Source organism: Crocodylus siamensis, chromosome 15 (genome assembly GCF_052110815.1).
Source record: "Crocodylus siamensis isolate JL-2025a chromosome 15, ASM5211081v1, whole genome shotgun sequence".
Taxonomy (NCBI): Eukaryota; Metazoa; Chordata; order Crocodylia; family Crocodylidae; genus Crocodylus; species Crocodylus siamensis.
This window is the reverse complement of record NC_143409.1, coordinates 27,871,460-27,894,881: the sequence shown is the minus strand read 5'-3', so window position 1 is coordinate 27,894,881 and position 23,422 is coordinate 27,871,460. Positions and strand designations below refer to the sequence as shown.

General features: G+C 41.1%; 1 protein-coding gene across 9 annotated transcripts in view; it reads left to right on the top strand.

The window, feature by feature from the left end:
• SIN3A (SIN3 transcription regulator family member A) overlaps positions 1-23,422 on the top strand; it is a 48,017-nt gene that overhangs the window by 5,203 nt on the left and 19,392 nt on the right. For 6 of the 9 annotated variants that reach the window (XM_090029897.1, XM_090029901.1, XM_090029895.1 and 3 more), the window contains exons 2-10: positions 9,292-9,516; positions 10,516-10,692; positions 13,133-13,239; positions 13,756-14,038; positions 17,241-17,492; positions 18,114-18,266; positions 18,561-18,719; positions 20,016-20,105; positions 21,753-21,871. In XM_090029897.1, the coding sequence (XP_089886023.1) occupies positions 9,328-9,516; positions 10,516-10,692; positions 13,133-13,239; positions 13,756-14,038; positions 17,241-17,492; positions 18,114-18,266; positions 18,561-18,719; positions 20,016-20,105; positions 21,753-21,871 (1,529 nt within the window). In that variant the 5' untranslated portion in view covers positions 9,292-9,327. The remainder of the gene's footprint in view (positions 1-9,291; positions 9,517-10,515; positions 10,693-13,132; positions 13,240-13,755; positions 14,039-17,240; positions 17,493-18,113; positions 18,267-18,560; positions 18,720-20,015; positions 20,106-21,752; positions 21,872-23,422) is intronic. The other 3 variants (XM_090029898.1, XM_090029896.1, XM_090029900.1) reach the window with 1 other exon arrangement.

Genomic DNA, 23,422 nt, shown 5'->3' with positions numbered 1-23,422 from the left:
CCCCTTTTACTATCATACATCGATAGAATCTGCACTAAGATTTTACCTAGGTTGGTAAGTAACCAGGAGTGTGGTTCTTGTACAAAGCATATCAGTGCTTCTAAAGTCTGTCTTTGTAAATGCTTCCTCTTCCTTGTATTCTGGGTTGTTTGGGGCAGGTTTCAGCCCATTGCTTCTTAAATCATCACATTGATACAGTGTGTTTCTGTAAAGGGGTGTCTTAAGATATGCAGTTACTATAGCCATGTAAGAAAAACGTATTTGGTTTACAGCAACTGCCAAATATTTTGTTGTTTTAAATGGGGAGTGTTTCAGTGACCAAAAGTGTCAGGAAGAATACATGAGCTAGATTACAGTCTTTTAAGAAATCAGGTGGTCTTAGGCTATCTCTGCACAGTAGCATAAAATAAATCACATTTATCTAATAAAATTGTGTCAATGCACTATCAAAGAGGAGGGTGTCGGGAGAGTAAGCCTTAATCTCCTCAAATAAGCATTTGTCAAAAATGGCTTGTTTATTTTCATTATGCAGCTGATTGTCACATAACAATAAGCACAGGTTAAAGGGATGAACTGTCACTTAAAATAAGACCATGTACCGTGAAACATTTTGAAATGATTATCTGATCAATACCTGGTGACAAAGTAGTTTGGGGCCTTTTCCTCTTTGTATGAACTAAATCAGCTATTTCATAGTCCAGAGGACTCCTGTAGGAGGGAGGGTGTCTTGGTCTTCAAAGGTAGCCCCACCCTGGTTAATTAAGAGTGGCTTTAATTGGCACTAGAGAGACCTGTAGAGTTAGTACCAGATGAAACATGACGTGCAGAAGGTTACGGTTAGAAAAGGACTATCCTGAAGGCAGTGATTGTAGTTAACTCCACGTGGAAGGGTGTAGAGAAACTTTCATCATATTAAAAATGTAGAAGAGGATATGATAAAGGGACAATTAATGTAATATTTCCCCAGAACTCAATAAAGCATTTAGCTGAGTGCTGCTTTGCATTAATATTTTGGTAAGAAATTTAGGTGCTCCAAAATACCAAAAACATTACCTCTGGTTGAACTGATCAATTCTCAGAAACTTCCAAAAGTAGCTTGCCCAGTGGTGGAGATGCACCTGCTTGCCCATGCCCTAAATCTGGGAACCTGAGGCTGTCTTTGAGAATGCCTGTTAGCAAGGATGATAGCACTTCAGTCTCCTCTTGGATCTCACAGCGTAGATTCTAGGATAAAGTTATACTGATGATTGTAGGCACACAAAGAAGTGCCATTGTTAATTGATTGTTATGGTTAAAGTGTTGGACTAGATCTTAGGAGCCAGTTCCTGGCTGTGCCTCAGAAATACTAAGCGACTTGCCCAAGGTCACACCAGAGTTCTGTCTCAATGCTTTCATGCCAAATGTGGATATTTCCCTTCCTCACAGGAGCATTAGGCAAATTACTCCTTCCATCTAGATAAGGGGGGAGAAACATGCAACCTGTTGTCACTAAAAATTAGATGCTGTGTGTATATTAGCTGGAAGGAAAATCCTGTCTGCCTGTAATCTCATGCTATTTGGAACAACCACAGATCTGACTTACCAAACAATATTGGGTTTCAATGAAATAGATGGTGGTGGTCTTGGGCACTAAGCAGTGTTCCTGCTACGGAGAGCAAATGGTTAAAATGTCATTTTAACAAAATAATACAGACCCCAAACTTTGGAAAGGACTCAAAAAATCATAGGCTGGCTGAAATTCTTGAAAGCACAAATTGGGATGAGAAGTTTTAGAGGGTATCTTTCACACTGGATTACTTTTATGAAGTGAATGGATCTTATTTAATTTCCTTTGCCTTGTGATTTGCTATTTTCCAAGTCAGGCCGATCAGGAAGCACTCCATACAGTGCTTGTGGAATGTGTAGGTCTTGGATGGAGGAACATCATGTTGAAATTGGCATGTGGATCAATTTAGCTTCCAGAAGTTATGAATCGTTTTCTGTCCAGATTGCAGTTCTGGTAGTCTTCTGCTTTGGAAAACTTTTCTGGCAGTTTAAGTCAGAACAGAAAATGGAGACCTGCAATACGTGTTACTTTATCCTGTTAGACTGGGGATATGTTATTATACTACACTTCTAATTCCTTCACTCTGATTCCTACCTTCTCTACCAAACAGGGAGTTCTTGCAGGGGTGGATTGGGCATGATGAAGATAATTAGAAACAAATTTAATTTAAAGATTAATTTATTGTCTCTCTCAACAAGTTACCATGACATTTTCAGCATTGGAGGCCATCCATTTCACCTCCTGCTACAAAAAAGTATAAATACATTGCCTCACTGTTGCTTACCCTTTCACACCTGGATTGAGGTGTGTGGGATTTGAGAGCCTTAACTGTATTCAGTATGGGGCCTGTTCATAAGCAGTGGGCTGTCAGCACTTCACCTAGCTGTGAATTCTTCTGAACGTTTAGGAAACTTCACTTAATGCTGCTTCAGTTCTAAAGTACTCAGGGCCCCCACTTTTAGGGTATGCAGTTGTGGATGAGGAGGGCAGCAAGGCTTAAATAATGATTCTGAACCTTTCTCATCACAGTTTGATACAGTCTTTAATGTTAAACTGCCAAAGTAACAACTGAAGAGTCGTCATTGTTGTATCATAATTATAGCATTAAAAATGTTGGGGAGTACATGTTAAAACTTGATATGGTTTGTGAGAACATGTCTTTTGCATGCAGTGTGTTATAGTATGTAAAGGTCAAGGGATAACTTGACCTGGGCCTTAATATTTTTTTAGCCAAAGTGTCTTGATGTTTAAGGGATATGCTGATCTTTACCTTTAAAAGGAGAAACATGCCAGAGGCACAAGTTGAACATCTTGTCTCTCTTGTCAGAAGCATCTTCAATTTTGGGGGCTCACTTCTGATTACTCATTTGCAACTCTTTTGAAGAAAAATTGTGGACTACAAAGAGCATTGTAGTCCTGGCCAGTATCAAGGCAGTAGACCTTTAAAAAATTGCCTTCTTATTACCATATTGCTTTCTTTCATTTCAACTCCAACATGGTTTTAACAATTTATCTGTAATCTCTAGGGACAGAAACCAATGTTTATATCATCTGAAAGCTTGGGATAAGTGATCAATATTCACTTCTAGCCCTGCAGCTTTTTTGAGAATGCATCTGATTAGGCGATGATGTTGAAATTAGAGTTTGAGGAGGAAGAATGGTAATTGGTCTCTCACCCTTTTTCCATTCCCACAGGGAGCTTTAGCCAGACATCACATTTCCTATTTCTGATCTTCACTAGTTGAACTTGGGCTCCTGATCTGTGATTTAGTTCCAGTCTCTGAGAGCTGTTCACTCCCTCACTGCATATCAGTGCTGTCACTGCTCATGATACTTTCCAGGAGATGCTTGCAGTAATACAGTCAAATTAACATGATTGTGGTCACTTTACTGATCCTATTGAGGTGCTATTGTGAAGGGGAAGGGGTGAATGTACCAAGAACCCTGCTCTCTATAGATTTATAGATGCTAGGGTTAGAAAGTACCTCAACAGATTATCGAGTCTGCCCCCCTGCTTAGGCAGGAAAGAGTGCTGGGGTCAGATGACCCCAGCCAGATGCCTATCCAGACTTCTCTTAAAGACCCCCAAGGTAGGGGAGAGCACCTCCTCCCTTGGAAGCCAATTCCAAATCTTGGCCAACCCTTACTGTGAAGAAGTTTTTTTTGATATCTAGCCTAAATCTGCAAAAGCAACTGCAAGTAGCAGAGCACTTGACTCAGATAAACAGCAGCACGAGTCAGGCAGGAGTTGAACCTAAAATCTTCCAATCCCGTAATCGGCAGCATTACCCATTGCAGTATGCTGTGGTAGAGTTTCACAGTGCTACTGAAGGAAGGAGGAAGAACGGCAGGTTTTCATGTTAACTTTACCAGCATAAGATGCATATGCACACTCCCCAGCATGTCCCATCAGTAACACAAAACAAGGCAGGCCCGTTGGGGAAGCATTGTGGCAGGCATGGCAGAGTGTGCTGCTCCTACACACAATTTTTCTTGCATGGGGAGTTTTGGAGAAGGGAGAAGAGAAGGGAACATGGTATTTCCATTATCACATAGGTAAATGCTAAATAAAGTATGACATACTTCAACTTGAGGCTTACAAGCTGTTGGCTCTTGGGGAGAGGAGAGAGCGTGAATAGGCTCTGAGCTGAGGGAAGAAGCCTCTGCTTGATCAACAGTAGCCAAGTGGACTGGATAAAGTGGTGCTCACAGTCCATTGCATTACCTGTTCTGCTCTCCTAGTTCTTCTGACTTAATTTTTTTAATGAAGTAAAGGGGGTGGTGGAAAAGGATATCTTTCTGCTCTTGGGTTGTCTCCAGAGTCCTACTGAATACTCAGTGCATCTTTCCGATTAGGAATACAGATGCATCGTATAGCTGATGTGATGTGTGAATCTGTAATTTCCAGATCTCACCTGTAATTAAGTGGGAAAGCAGTAACTCGCATATAGAAAAAAATCCACATCTGTCTTTATTAGAAGCTGGCTTCATTTATTTATTTTTTCTTTTAAAAATATGGTGAGAGTGTTGAAGGCCTTCCTAAAGTCCAGTAAGACTATGTCCACCGCGACACCTGTGTCCAAGGATTTTGTGACCTGGTCATAAAAGGCCAAAAGGCAGGAAAGGTGGTTAGGAATCTGAAACTTTTGTGGCTTGATCTATGACAAGAGAAAAAAAAGGATCCCAATTCAAAGGCTGTTTTACTTGTGGGAAAGGAGCAGTTTTCCGGTCAGTGAAGAGAATACTGGTGGCAGGGAGACTATCAGAGCAGGTTTGAGCATCCTCTAGTCTCTGAGCTAAGTTGCTGTTATCTTCCATTGATTTAGTCCAATAGGACAAGAAATATTTTGCCCTCACCTGCTTTTACAGAGATGGCAAAAGGAATAGAGATTTGCAAATAAGCTTCTAACATTCCCTCAGATTTCACGAAGTCCTTGACATTGGACTCCGTTTACACCTTCCTACAGAGTTAGAGGTTGCTTCTGGAGCCTAAGACTCGATATTGAGAGCAATTGACTATTGGAGTATTTGTGAACATGGCCTTCATATGTAGTGCACAGAGCTGCTCTGGATGCAAGGTATCTTGGTCTGTCAGGTAGTGAGCGTGCCTGCTGCGTCTTTTATTCCAGATTCTTTTTCACTGCAGAAAGAGGCTTTTGGTACTGTCTTGTTAAACTCAGTTTTTGTATTGTAGAGTTGTCGCTCTGAAAGCCTATTTTAGTTTAAGTTCTGCTTGATTTTTTTTTTTTTTGGCAGGTTCCCAAGGTTGTCATATTAGCACTGGATTCTGAGGGAGCTTTCAGCAAGAAAGCTGAGGCAGCTACGGTGCTGGTAGGGAAGCAGAAGTACCCAAGATTTAGCCATGGAAGCAACCTATTACCCAGGGGACAAAGAGAAAACTGTTCCAGGTTAGGAGGAAAATTGTACCCAGTGAGTGAGAGAACAGCATTCTTCTACATATAGTCCTGGCAAAGTATGGTAGGTAGCCTTTGGAGTCTAGGCAGCTGTCCAACGCATTGCTTGTAGCCTAAATATGTTGAGGGACCAAAGGAATTCTACAGAAATTGCCATGGCATCTTTAATTTTCTCTAAGAACAGACAAGACTTCATTTTTGCATTTGAATTCAAAACATCCACATGCAGCAAACTCTGGAACATCATTGTCTCCTCTGAGAGGCAGAAGGGCTTGTAAGAATTTTTTACATTGATCTACCAGTCAGTCTAGGAATTCCAGACTTAATGTTTTGGTCACTGAACTGTTTTTGGCTTGCATCTGGAAACTCTAGCAGACATTCACTGATTCACGGAAGTCTAGGGCTGGAAGAGACCTTGTGAGATCATCAAGCCAGCCCCCGTGCTCTGGGCAGGAAAGACTGCTGGGGTCAAATAACCCCAGCAAGGTGTGCATCCAGTCTCCATTTGAAGATCTCCAGGGTAGGTGCCCGTACCACCCCTGCTGGGAGTCTGTTCCAGAGTCTGGTCACAGGAACCATGAAGAAGTTTTCCCTTATCCAGTCTGAAACCTTCTAGGAGTTTATGACCATTGCTCCTGGCTTTCCCCTCAGGTGCTTTGGTGAATAGTTGTTCAACTAGCCCCTGGTGCTCTCCCCTGACACATTTGTAAGCTGTCACCAAATCCCCCCCAAAGTCTTTTCTAGACTGAATAGTCCCACATCTGTCAGCCTTTCCTCGTATGGCTTGCTCTTCAAGCCTCTAATCGTATGAGTGGCTCTTCTCTGGACTCTCAGGCTTTTCCACATCCTTCTTGAACTGTGGTGTCCAGAACTGGATGCAGTACTCTAGCTGAGGTCTAAGCCTGTGGGAAGTTTTTGGGAGTAGCTCATCAGAGGAAAATGCTGATCTTTTTGCCCAAGTTGGCATTCTAATCATCATAAATGATAAGGACGCGTGACCATTGTAGCAGTTGCCTGGCCTCTCACAGCCCTTTTACTGGTCAGCATCTATTTTAAACCTTGATTAGTCCAACAAAAGTGACAAGTGGACCATGTCTTTATGGGAATGGAACATGAACAGCAGATCCTTCCATTCAGTTTCCCCAAAATCTGATATCAGTACAGGCTATATACTAGGTCTGCTAGAGTTGTGGAGTTGCTACTTTTCTTCAAACTCTACAGATTTGGATTCAGAAGCATTGTGACCTACTTATTCTGGGGATGGGATATAGAATTTATTGTCTAGTGGCCAGAAAAATGTTATGAAAGTTGTCATACTAGCAGGATGCTTTTGCACTGTTAAAATACTAAAGTGTGAATTAAGCCTAGAGAGCGTTTAAAGTAATGGAAGGGCTGTTGGGACAGAACAAAAATTAGGTGGATACTTAAAGACTTGCGTCTCAGCTGTTTCGTGTTGCTGAGCACACATTATAAATGAGCATAACTTGCTTCCTTCTCCCCCCACAAATGCAGTCTCCATCTTGATGTGAATGGTAGTTTGTCCAAGTGGAAGTTTCATAGCCAAATTCTGCTAGTTTTACTCATTTAGATCCCAGCTGTGCTGAGTGTTAAACTTACTATAAAGCTAAAATGTTCCGAACTCCTAGGCGGTTAACAGTAGACTTGTATAATGACTGGAGCTACTTGCAGAGATTAGTCAAATGATGATATGGATGACAGAGGTAAAATAGGAAAAAAATGACTGTGCCCTAGAGTTTTCTGTTCTCTGGGTGTCACTCCGATGAGTACTTATCCACCATATTTAAGGTCTAGTTAGTACTGTCATCCTCCTTGTCTTATTGATGTGGTGGGTTCTTCATGGGAGATCTTGCTCTAAGAAGTGTGCAAGAGGGAATGAGTCATACATAGTACAATTAAAAAACTCTACTCTTTTGTGGGATCTTGCTAAATACAAGTGAGTGGGAAAGGGCTTAAAGCAGAAAGTAATAAGATGTGTACAACCTATGATATCAACCTTTTTAATTTTGACAATTCTGGTGCACAGTTTGTTAGGCATATATGCACATTGTGTAGGGGTATCGAGGAGTCTGAGTCTGTTTGCTATCCAGTTGGTTAATAATGGGTTTAATCTTAGAATTTACAGATCATAATTCCTGTGTCCAAATGATCTATGAAGAGATTGTTGATTCTTTTATTTTTGTGACTCTAGTTACTTCTGGAGGACAGCCTCCATCTATTTTATTGCTAATGATGAATTTGGTTATACCCTGTATAGACTGTAGTTGATTTGGAGAAAATAAGGCTAGGTCCTTGACTGGTGGGAAAACAGGACATAGTACTAGATAGAATGAGTATGCTTGTGAGTGCTCTTGTTTGTATGGTAACTAACTTATCAGGAGTGACATTAACTATCATCACCACCCAGAAAACAGCAGTTCTTGAATACTTTTGCATGAAAGTGGAGGTCATACAAATAAAGTGAAGAATTCATGGTATTTTAAGGAGTGGGATAGCAAAGTGTGACAACAAATCAAGAATTAATTGGGAAAATGCAGAGGCTATTTGAATTAGAGCAGTAGCATCTGCCTTCTGGTTGTGTGCTGAAGGAAGATATTTTGGGTGTGTTGTGGGAAGGATGCTTTTCACTGTCCTCTGGATGTTCCCAGTACAGATATTGGGGGCATTTTGGCTCTCATTCTTGCCATTCTAATTTGTGCTTATGTTACCATGATGCTGATGGACTATTGCAGTGACCTTATGAGCTGTGCAAGAAATGGTTGGAGTGGCATGTGGAATCAAACTTAAACTTCACAGCAAGTCTGTACGAGTTTACTAGGAATATTTTTTTTTTCTTAGTGAGTTTAATCGTGAGAACCTGATTCTATCTTCAGACTACACTTATTTCTTACTCTTCCTCAAACTTTACTTTGTAAAAGTTCTTCCTGCAGGCTTGGCTAGCATCCTGTCTGATATTACTGGGGATGTCACAATTGAAAGCTCATACTTTCAGTGCAGGGCAGTTAAGACCTTTGGCTTTCTGGAGAATATTTCCTATTTCTAAAAGAGCCATGTGGCTTGCTCTTGCCAGAAATGCTACAAGCTTCCACAGCATTTTGTTGCATGCTGATATTATTTAAAAGGGGCCTTCCTGTGTTCAGGATTGAAGATATTCTGAATTAAAATATGCTTCAATTTAGTCTAGTCAGTTGAAGAAATCCATTCTCAACCTTGATATTTTAATTCTAAACATGAGGCTTGTATTTTAAAAAATATATCTCCTGAAAAACTTTTACTCCAAATTCCAATGCCATTTGCTTTCTCAAACTCTTTAAGACCAAAGTTGGCAGCATACAGCCTGTAGGCTGAATCAAGCCCACCAAGCCACTGGACCTGGTCTGCAGAACAAGGAGGGCTTTGCCTGTGTTTGTGCCCACACTGGCTCCAGCCACCTGGAAGCTAAACCCATACCGCTGCCCCTTTCCCCAGCCCCCCCTTGCTCCTTGGGGCACAGCTTCTAGCTGGTGGAGAGCTGCACCACAACTGGAAAGAGGGAGAGTTGGAGGGCAAAGCTGGGCAATGGCAGGTGGAGGGGAGTGACATTGGGACCACAGATGCAGGCAAAACCCCTTGCTGCTGATGCCATTGTGGCCCAAGTTGAACCAGAACTGGGCTGTTAAAGGTTCTGGCCACTGCTTGAAGAAATAGTGGCAGGCTAAATAGAATATCCCTAAACCTGTTATACTTCTCCTATGCCTCCTGTTGATGAGCCCAGTGTCCTGTTCAGTTAGGGAGAGAATGGGTCACTTACATTTCTCAATGGATCTGTTTCAGCAGTTCTGGTAGTGCTTCCCCGAGCATGAATTCAGAATGAAGCGGCGATTGGATGAGCAGGAGTCACCTGTGTATGCGTCACAGCAGAGACGTATTACTAGCAACACTGAAACTTTCCAGCACCAGCATCGTGTGCTTGCTCCAGCACCTCCTGTTTATGAGGCGGTTTCGGAGACCATGCAGTCTGCCACTGGAATTCAGTACTCTGTAACTCCCAGCTACCAGGTATGCCTGCTTGCCCTTTTAATGGGATCCAAGGAAATAACGAACAGTCTTGCTCTGTCCACTAAACAATCCAAGTCTCTCGTTTATTACTCTATGGTGGGGTTCTGCATATGAGAGCAAATCTCTTAAAACCAGTAATGGTCTTTGAAATTAAGGTGTTAATTCAGCAACATAGTTAAGCATATGCTCAAGATTAAGTACATGCTTTAAGTCTTTATTATTTCAATGGGTGCTACTCACACGCATAAGGGTAAGTATTGAATCAGAAAAACAGGGGTGGAGGGGACCTCAGGAAATCATGTAAATCAACCCCCTGCTCTGTAGGATTGTCCCTTTCTAAACCATCACAGACAGTGAGGTACTTAAATACCTCTTTGAGTGGAAGCTTGGTTTGGGTGCAATTGAACTCTGGTGTCAACTTGTTTCCTAGTCAGAAAACAGGCAAGAACATATGGGGTTCTGGTTTATTCTTTTCCTGCAACACAAGGTTTTCTTGCAGTTGCTTTGTCTTGGGTTATGAATTCTTTGCAGCTCAGGATCCTGGGTCAGACTGGTATTTGAAATGGTCAGATTCAAAACCATTCCTTGTCAATTAGCCTTGATGCTCTGGTTAATGTTCTGCCTCTCTAAAATTTATATTTTTCACTTTTGTCTTGAGACACTGAAGCATTTACTTACACTCAGCCATACAGCTGCCCAAAGAGTAGCAGAAGGGTTACCAAATGCATTTTGCAAATAGCGATCTGATCAAGTCTGTGCAGGAAATTGTCAAGTCAGGTGTAGCGCCCAAAGCTGCTTTTAATTTCGCTTCACAATAAGCAACTACTTTGCTTCACAAACAGTATCCCTCCCTGTATTGAAGTGTGGTCACTTCTATTTGAAAAGTACTGCATCAGTCTGTGTTAATGACCTTGGTTTATGCAGTTTTTCCAGTTGGGAATTTCCAAGAGCAGGTAAAGTGCTACTACCCCCAGCTACATATTTTCCTCTGCTTTCCAGGTGTCAGCTGTGCCACAGAGCTCGGGCAGTCATGGGCCTGCCATAGCAACTGTCCATAGTGGACATCATCATGCAACACCAGTGCAGCCTCATGGAAGTCAGGTGGTGCAGAGTCATGCTCACCCAACCCCTCCAGCAGCACCAGTACAGGGACAACAGCAGTTCCAGAGACTTAAGGTAACATCAGGGTACAAGTTATCATTCTGTACACAAGGTGTTCTGGAGGGAGTTATCTTCTTGTTTCATGTTCTCTTTGCTCAGATGACTGATGTATCCACATGAGAGAGCTTTCCCAATAGCTAATGGTTCATTGCATTTGCAGTAAAATGCTGCCATGCTAAAAATATAGATGAGTTGGTGTGACTAAAAACCTTAGTTTCTGGCATGGTGTACACCTGTACACAAGGAGGGCGGGGTAGTGGCTTTGTGTAGAATACAGACTCCCATATTGTATTCTGTACCTATTGTTATCATCATAATCCCAGAGTTCTGTGACCCAGTGCACTTTTGTGGTAAGTTCACATGGCAGCCCACATGGATAGGAAAGTCAGGATGAGATGTAGTCTTATAGTACAGAAGTATTTTATAATCTTTCAGTTCAGTCTTTAACCTACCGTTTCTTGTTTGTTGTATGCCAGTGGTTCCCAATCTGTGGTACAGGTACCACCAGTGGCACGCAGACAGCCTGTCAGTGGTACATGTTAACATATTTATTATAATTACTTTATGACAAAAATTTGCTGGTGGTACTTAACATTGAATTGAAAAATGTGCTGGTGGTAATTAAGGTTGTACAATTGTAAACTGGTGGTGCTCAATCTGTCAGAGTTTGGGAACTGCTGTCTTATGCTACTATAGAGCAGGCAACAGTTTGAGGCCTGTGCCCAAAGTTTGTGGGGTAATTGATGGTCTTTGACTATTGCTTATGTCAGGGGCGGGCAGTTATTTTGGGCAGAGGGCCGCTTACTGAATTTCAGAAAGCCATCAAGGGCCGTGTGACAAACAGCCCAGGACAGATTACATTTTTTTAGGGGCCCCGCAGGCCAGATAGAATGGCTTGGCGGGCGGGCCACATTTGGCTCCCGGGGCTGTATTTTACCCACCCCTAGCTTATGTGACCCCAGCCTCCCAGCAAAGCCTGTTGGACAGTCTGATGAAAACTAAGATGCTGAGGTCTTTTTAGCCTCATGGAATTCCCAGTGTGGAGGCTGGAGCTCTATGCTGTTAATTAAGAAAGGGATTTAGCTGTATACACCCAGTACTCCCTTCTTTTATTGTTTAGAGTGAACACATTTTCTTCTCAAATATTGTAGCAAAGTAAAAAACAAAACAAAACCTGGAATTGTCATCAGTGGGTTTTGAGGGTAGAAAGGAGAAGTGTCAATCCAGTTCTCATGTAAAAGGGTTAAGACCAAAGCATCCAGTGGCTTTTTTGAATGTATTGCTTTATGTGGGAGATACTTGGGAATGAGCAATCTTCTATTCTTGGACTATATGCAATAAAGTCTTTAAAAAGAAGAGAAAAAACCCCACCAAAAATAACCCATGGAAGTAGTTAAATTCAGATCGGCTGTAGTAGGAGCATATATATGAATCAATTCCTATCTTTTATCTTTCTTTTAGAAAAACAGTAAAATACCTTTTTCATATTTCCCATATAAAAACAGTAAAGTGAACACATACTTTCTAATGGGCCTATTTTTAACCCTTGAGTTTTGGGTTTATGTTGTTCTATAGCAATCAACAGCAACAGCAAAACTTCTGACTTAGGACTTTGGTTGAAAAACTTACGGTGTCTTTTAGTTAATATCATTATTTCCCATAAAATAGCCCCAGAATGACTTTAGGCCCTCAGATATTATTCCAGATAAATTGCATTATATGCAAGATCTTTTGGATCCCTGAGCAGATTGGCTGTGAAAGGAAAGGGTTGGAAAGCTCTTGCAATTTATTCATTTGTGACCTGACTTGCTGAGGTAATGAGTGTGCAGCTATCCTACTGAGAGCTATGGCTGCTCACTCAGCACCTCAGAAAATCAGATTGTTGGTATATAAACTGTCTGTAAACCCTCTCGTGCTATCCAAGGTGTGTGAATTTGCACATCCACAGCTACTGTTTCCAAAATTGTCATGTGATAGTTTTGAAATGACTGGCATAAAAAAAAAAAAGGCAGCACAAGTGTATCTGGCAGACACTAAGACACTGCATATGTCATTTCCATGTTCTGCTTATTCTTATTGCCGTAATAATTTCCACAAAGGTACACAGGAAAAATACTTAATAACTGGTCTTATATGAGCAGTGAATTTGCCAGAAATGGTAACTTCTGAGTATGTTCCCACTGACTACTTTTGCTGATGCATATTGCATCTTTGTAGAAAAGTATGATTTTTTTTTTTCTAGTAGGAGACAGAAATAAAATGTAAGTGTCCTGCCTTCAAATAGTCATGTAATATGGGCAACAATCTGACTGCTAATTTGTTACTCCCAATTTTTTTTGTGTGTTGCAGCTGCCTTTCTGGAGGGGTGTTGTTTTGTTTGTAACAGTGAGTGTATGATCATTCTCTGCTGGCATATTTTAACTTGCTGATTAATTTTTTTATTTTCTGGCTTCAGGTGGAGGATGCACTGTCTTATCTTGACCAAGTCAAGCTGCAGTTTGGTAGTCAGCCCCAAGTCTACAACGACTTCTTGGATATAATGAAGGAATTCAAATCTCAAAGGTAACAACTTGCATTGCCTGTTAGGTTAGAGAGAACTTGTGTGTTTGGGAGCTGGGGGGACAAGAAATTATTAGTGTTCTGGAGATTCTGTTTCTTCAAGTATTAAGGTCTAAGTCTTCCATCAGGGATGATGGTTGGCGATTGCTTGGGAGTGCAGTGATGGCCAATATTTTCTATTCTGGATGGCAAGCAGATCTCCCTGTGCCAAATCTCTGCTTACAGAATGGGAGTTGAAGTTCACAAGTTCAGTTCTTATGGCAGATTCATCTGGTTGTATGGCTGTTAGTAAGCAGATAATGACATTAAGTTAGTGACAGGTGACGTTAAGTTAGTGTTAATTGTACTAATAAACTTAGTCTCATGTCACAATCAAGTTGATTAATATATGCAAGGAAATCAGTGTGGTGTTTCCTGGGTTTATCACAATGACTGTGTAAAAATCATAATAGATTGTTATCTTGTTCAGTGCCTGGCTTGCACTCAGACCCCTCTATCTTTTGTCTTGTTCTTTTTCAGTATTGACACTCCAGGAGTAATCAGCCGTGTGTCTCAGCTCTTCAAAGGTCACCCCGACTTGATCATGGGCTTCAATACGTTCTTGCCACCTGGTTATAAAATTGAGGTGCAGACAAATGACATGGTGAATGTGACAACACCAGGGCAAGTTCACCAAATCCCTACTCATGGTCTCCAGCCACAGCCGCAGCCACAGTCCCAACATCAGTCCCAGCCCTCAGCACAGTCAACCCCAACCCCAGCACAGCCTGCACCACAGCCACCACCTGCCAAAATCAGTAAGGTCAGTGGTTCTAGAAGGAATAGACAGATTAAAATACATAATTCCTATCTGGAAATGGTCTGGTATTAGAGGTGGCAAAAGCCTTAGTTTCTTATAAAAGAAATGTTTTGGGTATTTCAATTTTGGTAAAGTTGCATCTTTGCAGTTTTCTCACTTCATAAAAATGACCGCATACATGTCACAGCTTGGCTCCCCAGCAGCAGCTGGGAGTGCATGTGTATGTGAATGATAGTATAAGTCCTCACGGCAGCAGACTCTAGAGAGCATATCTATTGCCAGTTGATAGATGACATGAATGTGAAAATAATCAGGCCTTGCTAGCACAATGAAGTGCGTGTTATGCTAACGGAAATGGTTCTGCAGAGTTGTTCAAGAAATTGCTGGCTTTGGGGAAACATGTTAAATGTTATGGACTCTGAAGCAGTGGGTTTGGGATTGGGTCCAAAGCTTTAGAAACTTATTTTAACCACTTTCAAACTAACCTTTTTAGGCATAGTGCACTAACTTAAGAAGGGAACTTGCAGCATCCTTTCATTGGAAATGACTGCAGGACATACAGGTATTAGAACAATACACACATAAGCAGGGGATGTCTGGGAGCAGCTCATATTGTACTTGGTGGCTTTGTACATGTGGTCCCTGATAAATCATTTGATACTCACTGAACAGAGTAGGCTTCTGGATGTTCTCCCTGATTATTCTAGTTTTCTAGAAAGAAACAGAGACCCAGGTAAGAATGTTGTTGTCAGTACAAAATTGTCATATAGAACTTTAACAGTTGGGGTAACTAGCTTTTGGAACAGCTTCTAATGCAGCAAGTTTTTTATCACTTGAAGTCTTGGTAGAAGACTTTCTGAAATAGGTGCTGCAACTCTACCATCAGTTAGCAGCTTGATACAGGAATCCAGGTAAAATCATATGGCGTGTGTTATGCAGGAGTTCAGACCAGGTGGCCAGTGATGTTCCTTTCTGGCCTTAAATTTTGTGAAGCTATAAATTCGGGACTTCACAAAAACAAAGATGGTACGCCCACTTTCTTGTCACCCTCAAGATAATCCACATGTTACTTACCAGCCAATTATGTGATCAAAAGAATGGATGTTAAGGCAAAATAATGACTTAATGAGCTCAAATTGGACCTAGAAAATGCACAAAATGAGCTTTAGGTCTGATTATTTCATTTGAAACATCATGTATTTTAGCCTTAAAATGTGAAAGGACTTAAAAGAGCTTGTAGGGGGTAAGGGAGAATTTTAGTAGTGTCCCACTGAAATTTTTTAAGGGAGGTTGATCTCTAGTGTGTGCAGAGAATTCATAATGTAACTATAAAATATGGAAATGTGCAGTTGATATCAGAAAGAACTCTTAGAGCTCCTGTACATGTGCAGGGAGGCTGCTCCAGCACACTATAATTACAGCATGTTGGAGCAGACTCCAGTGTCACATGCATCAGTGTCTTCAGGCTGAAAAATGGTGGCAGGGTCACTTTAACTAAAGCTTGTTTAAAGAGCTTTAATTAAAGGGCCCCTGCTGCCATTTTTCAGCATAGGGACGCTGATGCACGTGATACTTCGGGTGCTTTAATTAGCGCTCCTGGAGCTCATCTATAAATACCCTTTTTTACTAAATGACCCTCAAAGTGTGATGTACTTTTGGTACTTACCTCCTGCCTTTATTTAAAAGGAGCCATAAACAGCTGAGAGCAGGCTCTTTAAAATGGGAATTTTTTGGCAGCCTTAACAAGGCAGGTAGTTTCTAGCATTGCCAGTAACAGACTCCATGATACAGCTCTGAAACCTGAAAGGCAGCGGAAGATTGAAATGCTTCTGTTACAGCTGGAAGTTACTAGCTCTAAACAGTCCCTAGGTCCTTGTGCAAGTGCATTGGGCCACCCATTTAATTTTAGTGGCTACCCTTAATGTTAAGTTGATTTGTATATTTGTTTGTTTTGGCTTTGTGTGATCTAGATAAGTACTGGGAAAGGGAAACCTTGGCTTTGTTCAATGCGGGTCACATTCATAATGGAGAAAATCACTGGTAATATTACTAGCAAGTCTAATTTTTTTTAAATATGATGAGACAAAATTGGCTAAATGAAAACTTAAAGTTGTTCTCTTATCAACATGTTTTTTGTTCCTTGCTACTTGAAAGGTATGTGGTTGGGATTTTCTTTTTTAAACCTAAATGTACCATATTTTCTTGCGTACAACTTGCACCCATTTCCCAAAAACAGCTGCTAAAAATTGAAGTGCATGTTAAATGCTGGACATACTGGTAAGAGCAGGTTCTGCCACTTACCTGTGAAACAAAGTAAAATCTGCAGAGACACACAGGGTGCAGAACAATAAGCAGGCTCTGCTCTCTAGCTGTTATTGCTTAGTTGCATACTAAAAGGAAAGATCCTTCATTTACCTTTCAGAAACAAGATGTATATTCTGTTCCCACAAGTGTTTATAGATGAGACAATATGGTAGTTTGTAGGGTGTGCTTTTGGTTGGATGCATTTGCCCATGCCTTCAATGATATTCTGACTTATTTTCTGAAAATGAAGACTTTTAGATTAAAAAACAAACAAACAACCCCCCCCCAATGCCTGCTGGGATGACCATTACAAAATGTTCTCTTAAGAATGCTGCTTATCAAGATGCACTTGGAAGTGAGGGAGTGAATACTTTCAGTCTCCTCTTTTTTTTTTTAATTTCCATCATCAGAAAAACATTCTCTAACAGTCTTAACGGCTCTGTTAAATACAAGAAGCGTGAATACCATGTTAGAATATGTGGGTGGAGGCTGTTTCACTGGACATGTAGTAATAACAGAATTTTTCCACCCTACTTGGCTTTTCCATTGGTTAAGAGAAAGCATGTTGAGGAGAAGCATGAGAGCTTCTGTCCCACAGAGGTACTCACTACAATGCACCCCACAAGATCTGGGAACACCAATACCAGAAGCAGTGACCTGTATAGAATGTTAGGAACAGACCAGACAGAAAGGTTGGATTGGAGACATGATGGCGAAGAAGACCCTTTGTAAGGTGCTTCCCTGTTAGCCTCATATTGTCTTCTTTTTGATATTGCATGTAACTAATTTTTGTGAGTTCTAAAACTCTGTCTTCTTCGTAGGATTAGATGGGATTAGGTATCTGAATAAATTTCCCTGACCCAAATCTCTCAGACAAACTAAGTATGTCTTTTCTTCTCAGCCATCACAGTTGCAGGCACATACTCCAGCCAGCCAGCAGACTCCTCCAGTCCCACCATATGCATCGCCACGCTCTCCACCTGTGCAGCCTCATACACCTGTGACAATCTCTCTTGGAACCACCCCATCCCTGCAGAACAATCAGCCAGTTGAGTTTAATCATGCCATCAACTACGTCAACAAAATTAAGAATCGGTTCCAGGGGCAACCAGACATCTACAAGGCCTTCCTGGAGATCCTCCACACGTATCAGGTTAGTGGACAGTTGTCAATATGCTCTAACCATACAGATTCTTCTGAGCGTTCCTTGATGTACAAAATTATCTTGTGCTTGAGCTTTGTGGGAGAGGTATTTACAGCTGATTAGCATAATAAGTATATTTTACGAGGTGACCAGCCAGCGAGAAGGTTCTCTGTATTTGAAATCATTTTACTTTGTATGAGTTAATACTGATTTCTCATTTTAGGTCGGTCATTGCAGTTGCAAGTATTTGAAATAAGGGATAATTTTTTGTAGTGTTATGTGGCCCATATGAACATGGGGCAGAAGGGTAATGTGTATAATATGGCTAAGGTACTGCGAAGGAGGGAAAGAAACATTTCTCTGTTTGAAGCCTGTCTGATGACATTTGGCCCATGAGCATTTGGAATGATTTTTCATTGTTATAGGAGTCATCAGCCATATTATCTTTTATTCTTCTGTATCTTTTCAGCTGGAAGTGCAGGGGTAACATGCAGACTTCCCTTGGCTACAAGATAAATGTTTTAAGTCACATTAAGTATTGCTCCCCAGAGAAAGGAGAGCAGAAACCAGTGAGAGTAGCTGTAATAGTTCTTGTTTCTTTTGCTCTTACACTTTCCCTTTCTGTGACAGAAAGAGCAGCGGAATGCCAAGGAGGCAGGAGGTAACTACACGCCGGCTTTGACAGAGCAGGAGGTGTATGCGCAGGTGGCACGCCTCTTTAAGAACCAGGAGGATTTGCTGTCAGAGTTTGGGCAGTTTCTGCCAGATGCTAACAGCTCCGTGGTGAGTTTTACTCTAATAGGTAGATGGAGCATAAATACTTAAAAGTCTGGTTCTGCGAGGAAGTAGAGTTGAGAAAAGTACACTGTTAAAAAAAGTGAAAAGGGCCAGGGTGGGAGAACACATTCTCTGCTGATAAATCCTTAACTTTGATTCCTAGATCTCTTTTTAGAACTGTAACTGCCCTTTTAAAATGTGTTGGTCTGTTAGAGCTAAGGGATACACATGCACCTTCTCCTTAGTACCACAAGATCAGATCATTGATAATCTTGTCTGTTTGGTTCTCTCTTAAATAAGCTGTTAAGTAAGACAACTGCAGAGAAAGTTGAGTCTGTAAGAAATGACCATGGTGGCACAGTCAAGAAACCCCAGCTCAACAATAAGCAGCAAAGACCCAACCAAAATGGCTGTCAAATCCGACGGCACTCGGGAACTGGAGCAACCCCTCCAGTGAAGGTGAGAACATGCACTGTTCACCCACTGATGATTTTATTTTAAGAAGTGGTGGCAGCTTGTGAAAACTTAGTAGAGTTGAATGTTTTACATTCTGTTTTGTTTTTGAGGCACAAATTCCAGGTTAGGAGGAGATAGAGGCTGATGGAAAGCCTTGTCTACTTCAAAATTAAAATTTTTCAAGCCTGAATTTTAAGTGCAGGACATAAAAGCATCCACGCAAAGGACAAGCTGTAACCAGAGATTGACAGTGCTTACTACTGCAGAAAGATGAACAGCACTTCTGTCAGGTTTTATTGCTACAGAATTCACAGGAATATGTTTATTAGTATTTTTAATAAATCAATACTTAAGTGGGAAGAAGGCTCAGTAAACTTGTAAAATAAATATGTTGTCTAAGGCTTGGAGTATTGTTTTCAGGCTGTGCATAAGAGTAAACGAGGAAAAACCAAGGCATTTCCGGGGCCTCTTGTGTTAAATCAAAAGTTGGTGTAGAAACATTGGACTCTTGTTTGTTCGTCTTTCTACAATAACTGTTGTAATTTGATAGCTCTAGGGATTGTGCTCTGTCAGGCCTTTCCTTCAAAAAGCATCAAAATTTCTGTAGCCTTAAGGCTGCAGTAGAGCAAAGATGGCAAAGTGTTTCAGTGCTTGGGTTTCAGGGAAAAGCTTGCTGTCCCTTCCTTCTCCTTTTACGTAGGTTTGGGCTTGTAAAACTCTGGAAGTCTTGCTTTTATGAAGAAAAGGCACAGCACTCATCTCTTTAGCAATTGAATCTCGCCTGTGTTCACCTAACAATGGTTGGTTCCTTGAGAATGAGAATGGCTGGTGTGGAGTGGGAAAAAGAGGAACCCAGGGAAGGTAGAGAGATGCAGAAAATCTGTGGAGGTACAAGATAGGAGTTGGATGAAAGAAGTGCTGACACAAGTAACAGTATGTTTGTCTTCATTGAACTTTTACATGTAACTACAATGAAGAGGTATACTACATACTGTGAATGTTGCAGTTAAATACATGGATTAAACATTATTTGGGGTTCTGATGATAAAAATGGCAAGAAAATTGAAGCATGTGGAAGGCTAATAGATAAAATGCAGAGGAGGAAGTGTTGGGGGAAACGAATGGTTCAATTTTAGGAGACGGGTAGATGGATAGAAACTCGAATGTAATCTTTCACTGGACTCTTTCAAAGGCTGTAATGTGGTAGGCAGTCTGAAACGTGTGTGATAGACAGGCAAAATAAAATGCCATGCATCTGAATTTCTCTCCCTCTCTCTTTTTATGCTCTTCATTTTGCAGAAGAAACCAAAGCTGCTTGGCCTAAAGGATCAGTCATTGGCAGAAGCCAGCAAGCATGGTGGGGGGACAGAGTCATTGTTCTTTGAGAAGGTAGGGGCCAAATTTTTGAAAAGTTGGGTTGGTGGGTCCCCTGTCATCTCTCTGCTCCCAACCTTCAAATGTCTGATTCATGACCCTTGCAAATCTGTTTCCAGTAAAAATATAAACAGAAAAGTCATCTCTGGCCTTTACCCAAGAATATTTTTTTTGGCTTTAACTTTTATAAGTGCATCCACTGGTCTTTAAATCTGATATTGTAAACTTCTAAAAATTTTCTAAATCTCATGCAGCTGTGCGTGTCCTCTGCCCTACAGTCCACCTCTGGCTCTTTGTCTACCTCTGACAGCCTTTGGGAGATGGGGCTGGCAGCAGAGTGCAACTGTCAGAGAGGTTATAGCTGCCAATTCTAATAGTATACAGAAATATGAAGAAACAGTAATCTGTCCGTAGCAGTACAACTCCCCATACCTGCAGGTCCCTCATGTTACTGATGAAAAAGTGGGCCTACTTTGCTGAGTTGGCACTCTCAGTCTCTGACCAGCTCCGTACAGTGTGGGGAACTTAGCTTACAATGCAGTTGACTAAGCAGTATTTCTGTAAGAGGGGTGCATGCTATGCTGTGCAGTTACTTGTTGCTGGTTAGATAGAGGCAGTTTGGCAGTGTGGGTGTCTAAGTAGTACTTCCACCTCTTTCCTGAGATGTTCAGTTTTTATGCTGTTTGGAAGGGAGTGTCTGACCCAAAGCAAATTGGCATTTTTACCAATGGTGACACCATCCTGTTTTTCCGTACTGATGTAGCACAAATAGCAACAAACTGAAGGCTGGCTAATGGTAACTGAAAGCCAGTGTATTACTTGAAGAACACGTAGGTGTTACCATGAGTAAATGTAGAAATCCCGATAGTAGAATTTTAATTGTAATGATGAATAACCTCTGATGATGATAGATCTCCATGTGACGTGTAGTTGCAGTTCTCCTGGGGAAGATAATGGTGCTAAAATGAATCTGATTCAGCCCTCCCTTACTAAAGGAGAGGAGGAGGCTTACTAAACTAAGTTTGAGATTTTAATGCAAGCTGAAAAACAGTGCTGGAGCTGTAGTATGAAATGCTTTCAATTAAGCTGCAATAGACAGTTGTGTAGCCTGGACTTCCCAGAGAGAATGGAGGCTGCATTATTCTTTCTGCTTCTGTAAGCAGAAGAGTAGACGGCCAGTCTCATTTCTACTTGCAGTGTTTCATAAACTAGTTCTAGCCAAAGTTTTTCTGTGTAGACCCTTATTTTACTTATAACTCTTCAGGGTTTCTACTTAGAGATCTTGATTATTCACTTCACATGGGTTGCTCAGTAGAATAATGGCATCAGTCAATCAAATGTTGTTCTCACTTTATGGACTAGATAAGTGAGAGCCAGAGACACCTATATTAATTTATGATTTGTTTTATATAGGCTCCTCCAGCCTGTGTCCTCTTTGACTCTAGCCTTCAGTTGTCCTTGAACAAGATGGAGACATTTGAAAGCAACTGTATCCATCCCCCAGGTCTAAAAGTGCCACATCCTGCCTGAATGTGTAGTATCTGTGCAGAACAGTAGTTGGAGATCATACTATTAAATAGACTGTGCCCAAAAAGGCATGGCACACCTCACTCATTTCCAGCTCTGTATTAATTTTCTTCCTCCTCCCTGTGTATTTGTAAGGTCCGAAAAGCACTGCGTAGTACAGAGGCATATGAAAATTTCCTTCGCTGTCTGGTTATTTTTAACCAGGAGGTCATCTCCCGTGCTGAGCTTGTGCAGCTAGTTTCTCCATTCTTGGGGTAAGTGAAGGTTGAGCAAGTCCAATTGTTTGTGTAATCATTGTTGGGAGGGTCTGTGGGGATCTAGTGTGTTTTGTATATTGGGAAGTAAGTTCTGTTTAAAGGAAAAGAATGTCTTGTGCATGGTATGTACAACTAGCTCTGTGGCCCAGAGCTCTATAGCTCTAGGAACTAACTGGGCATTTAATTTCCTGAGCTGCTTGCAGCATGATATATGTGTAACTGAGAGGGAGTCTTAGCATTGTTTGGTGCATCTGTGTACACTACTGTTCATTTAATCACCTGTCCACTAAATGCTTACAGGGTGTTACTTGTACATCAGTGAGCTAATACCCTACAGCTGTGAGAACAGAGTGCTGCTCCTCTCTGAGATGCCTATCTCTTCTAGCCCAGCCTGAGCAAGGGTAATGAATGTTGACCATTCTCATCAAAGAATTGGCAATAGAGCTTTTTTGGAGTAGGTCATTGAGAGAACAGGTCAAGTTTTATACAGAAACTGAGACCAGAACTTTAAGTTACTCAGGTGTAAAGGCAGAAGCTTTAGACCCCTCTTGGGACATTGCTAGTATACCAAATAATTCCATGCTAACAGTTTATAGTAAGGCCTGTGTGTAAAGTACACATGCTAGCTATTTTTACATCCGCTTGGGGCTGCAAGTTTAACATTCCTTACTGCTTTAAATAGAATTAATGTACATGTCAGAAAGGGAACTAAAGACAAGAAGATCCCAAATTAAGAGCAGGATCAGGGCCCCCATTGTGTGGACTGCTGTACAGCCTAGAGAGACTCCCTGGAAGAGGTTGCAGTCCTTGTCTTCAGTGGAACTAGGCAAATTTTGTGTCATTAAGACATTAATTTTAGCCAAAAAAGGTAAGATAGTAGATCTGTGTCAGTGAAAACACTCTAAAAAATTGTTTTCTCCCATCTATCTTATGTATCTGGAGCTATAAGAGAGTATCTATATCAGGAAAGGTATAATAAAGATCACTTTATTATCCTAGAGTTGAACTTTATCATTCTCCCATGTAACGAAAAAAATGTATTAAATGAGCAGTTATTCAGTTAGCAGTGATAACAGGCATAGAAGTGTCCCCCTTTGTAGGAGAAGATGGGAGTCTAATAGATGCATGTTTTAGTCTCTGATCAAGTCAAATTATGTTTTCCACAAGCAGAATCTAAGGGGTGAAATATCTTTATATGTTTTCATGTTGGCCTGTGTCCTCTTTAGATTTATATTTTGTTGTCAGGGTATTGGTGGAAGCATTGGTGCTGATAGACTCATCCTAAAAGCTGGGAGTTTTTTCAGTAGAGTCCTAGATTTGTTTCTCACAGCTTCTCTTTAGTCAATGCCTCTATCTGCTGAGTATTAGCACCCACCAAATTATTTAGGCAAAGAAGCAAAACCAATCTGGGACGTTCCCTGTAGATAACACTGCAGTGTGCTCCTGCTAATTTTAAGTGAGAAGGTATGGATATACCCTCATCTCTCAGTAGTCTTTCATATCTCATATATGGATGAATGAGGCCTTGTTGATAAGGTATGTTAGGAG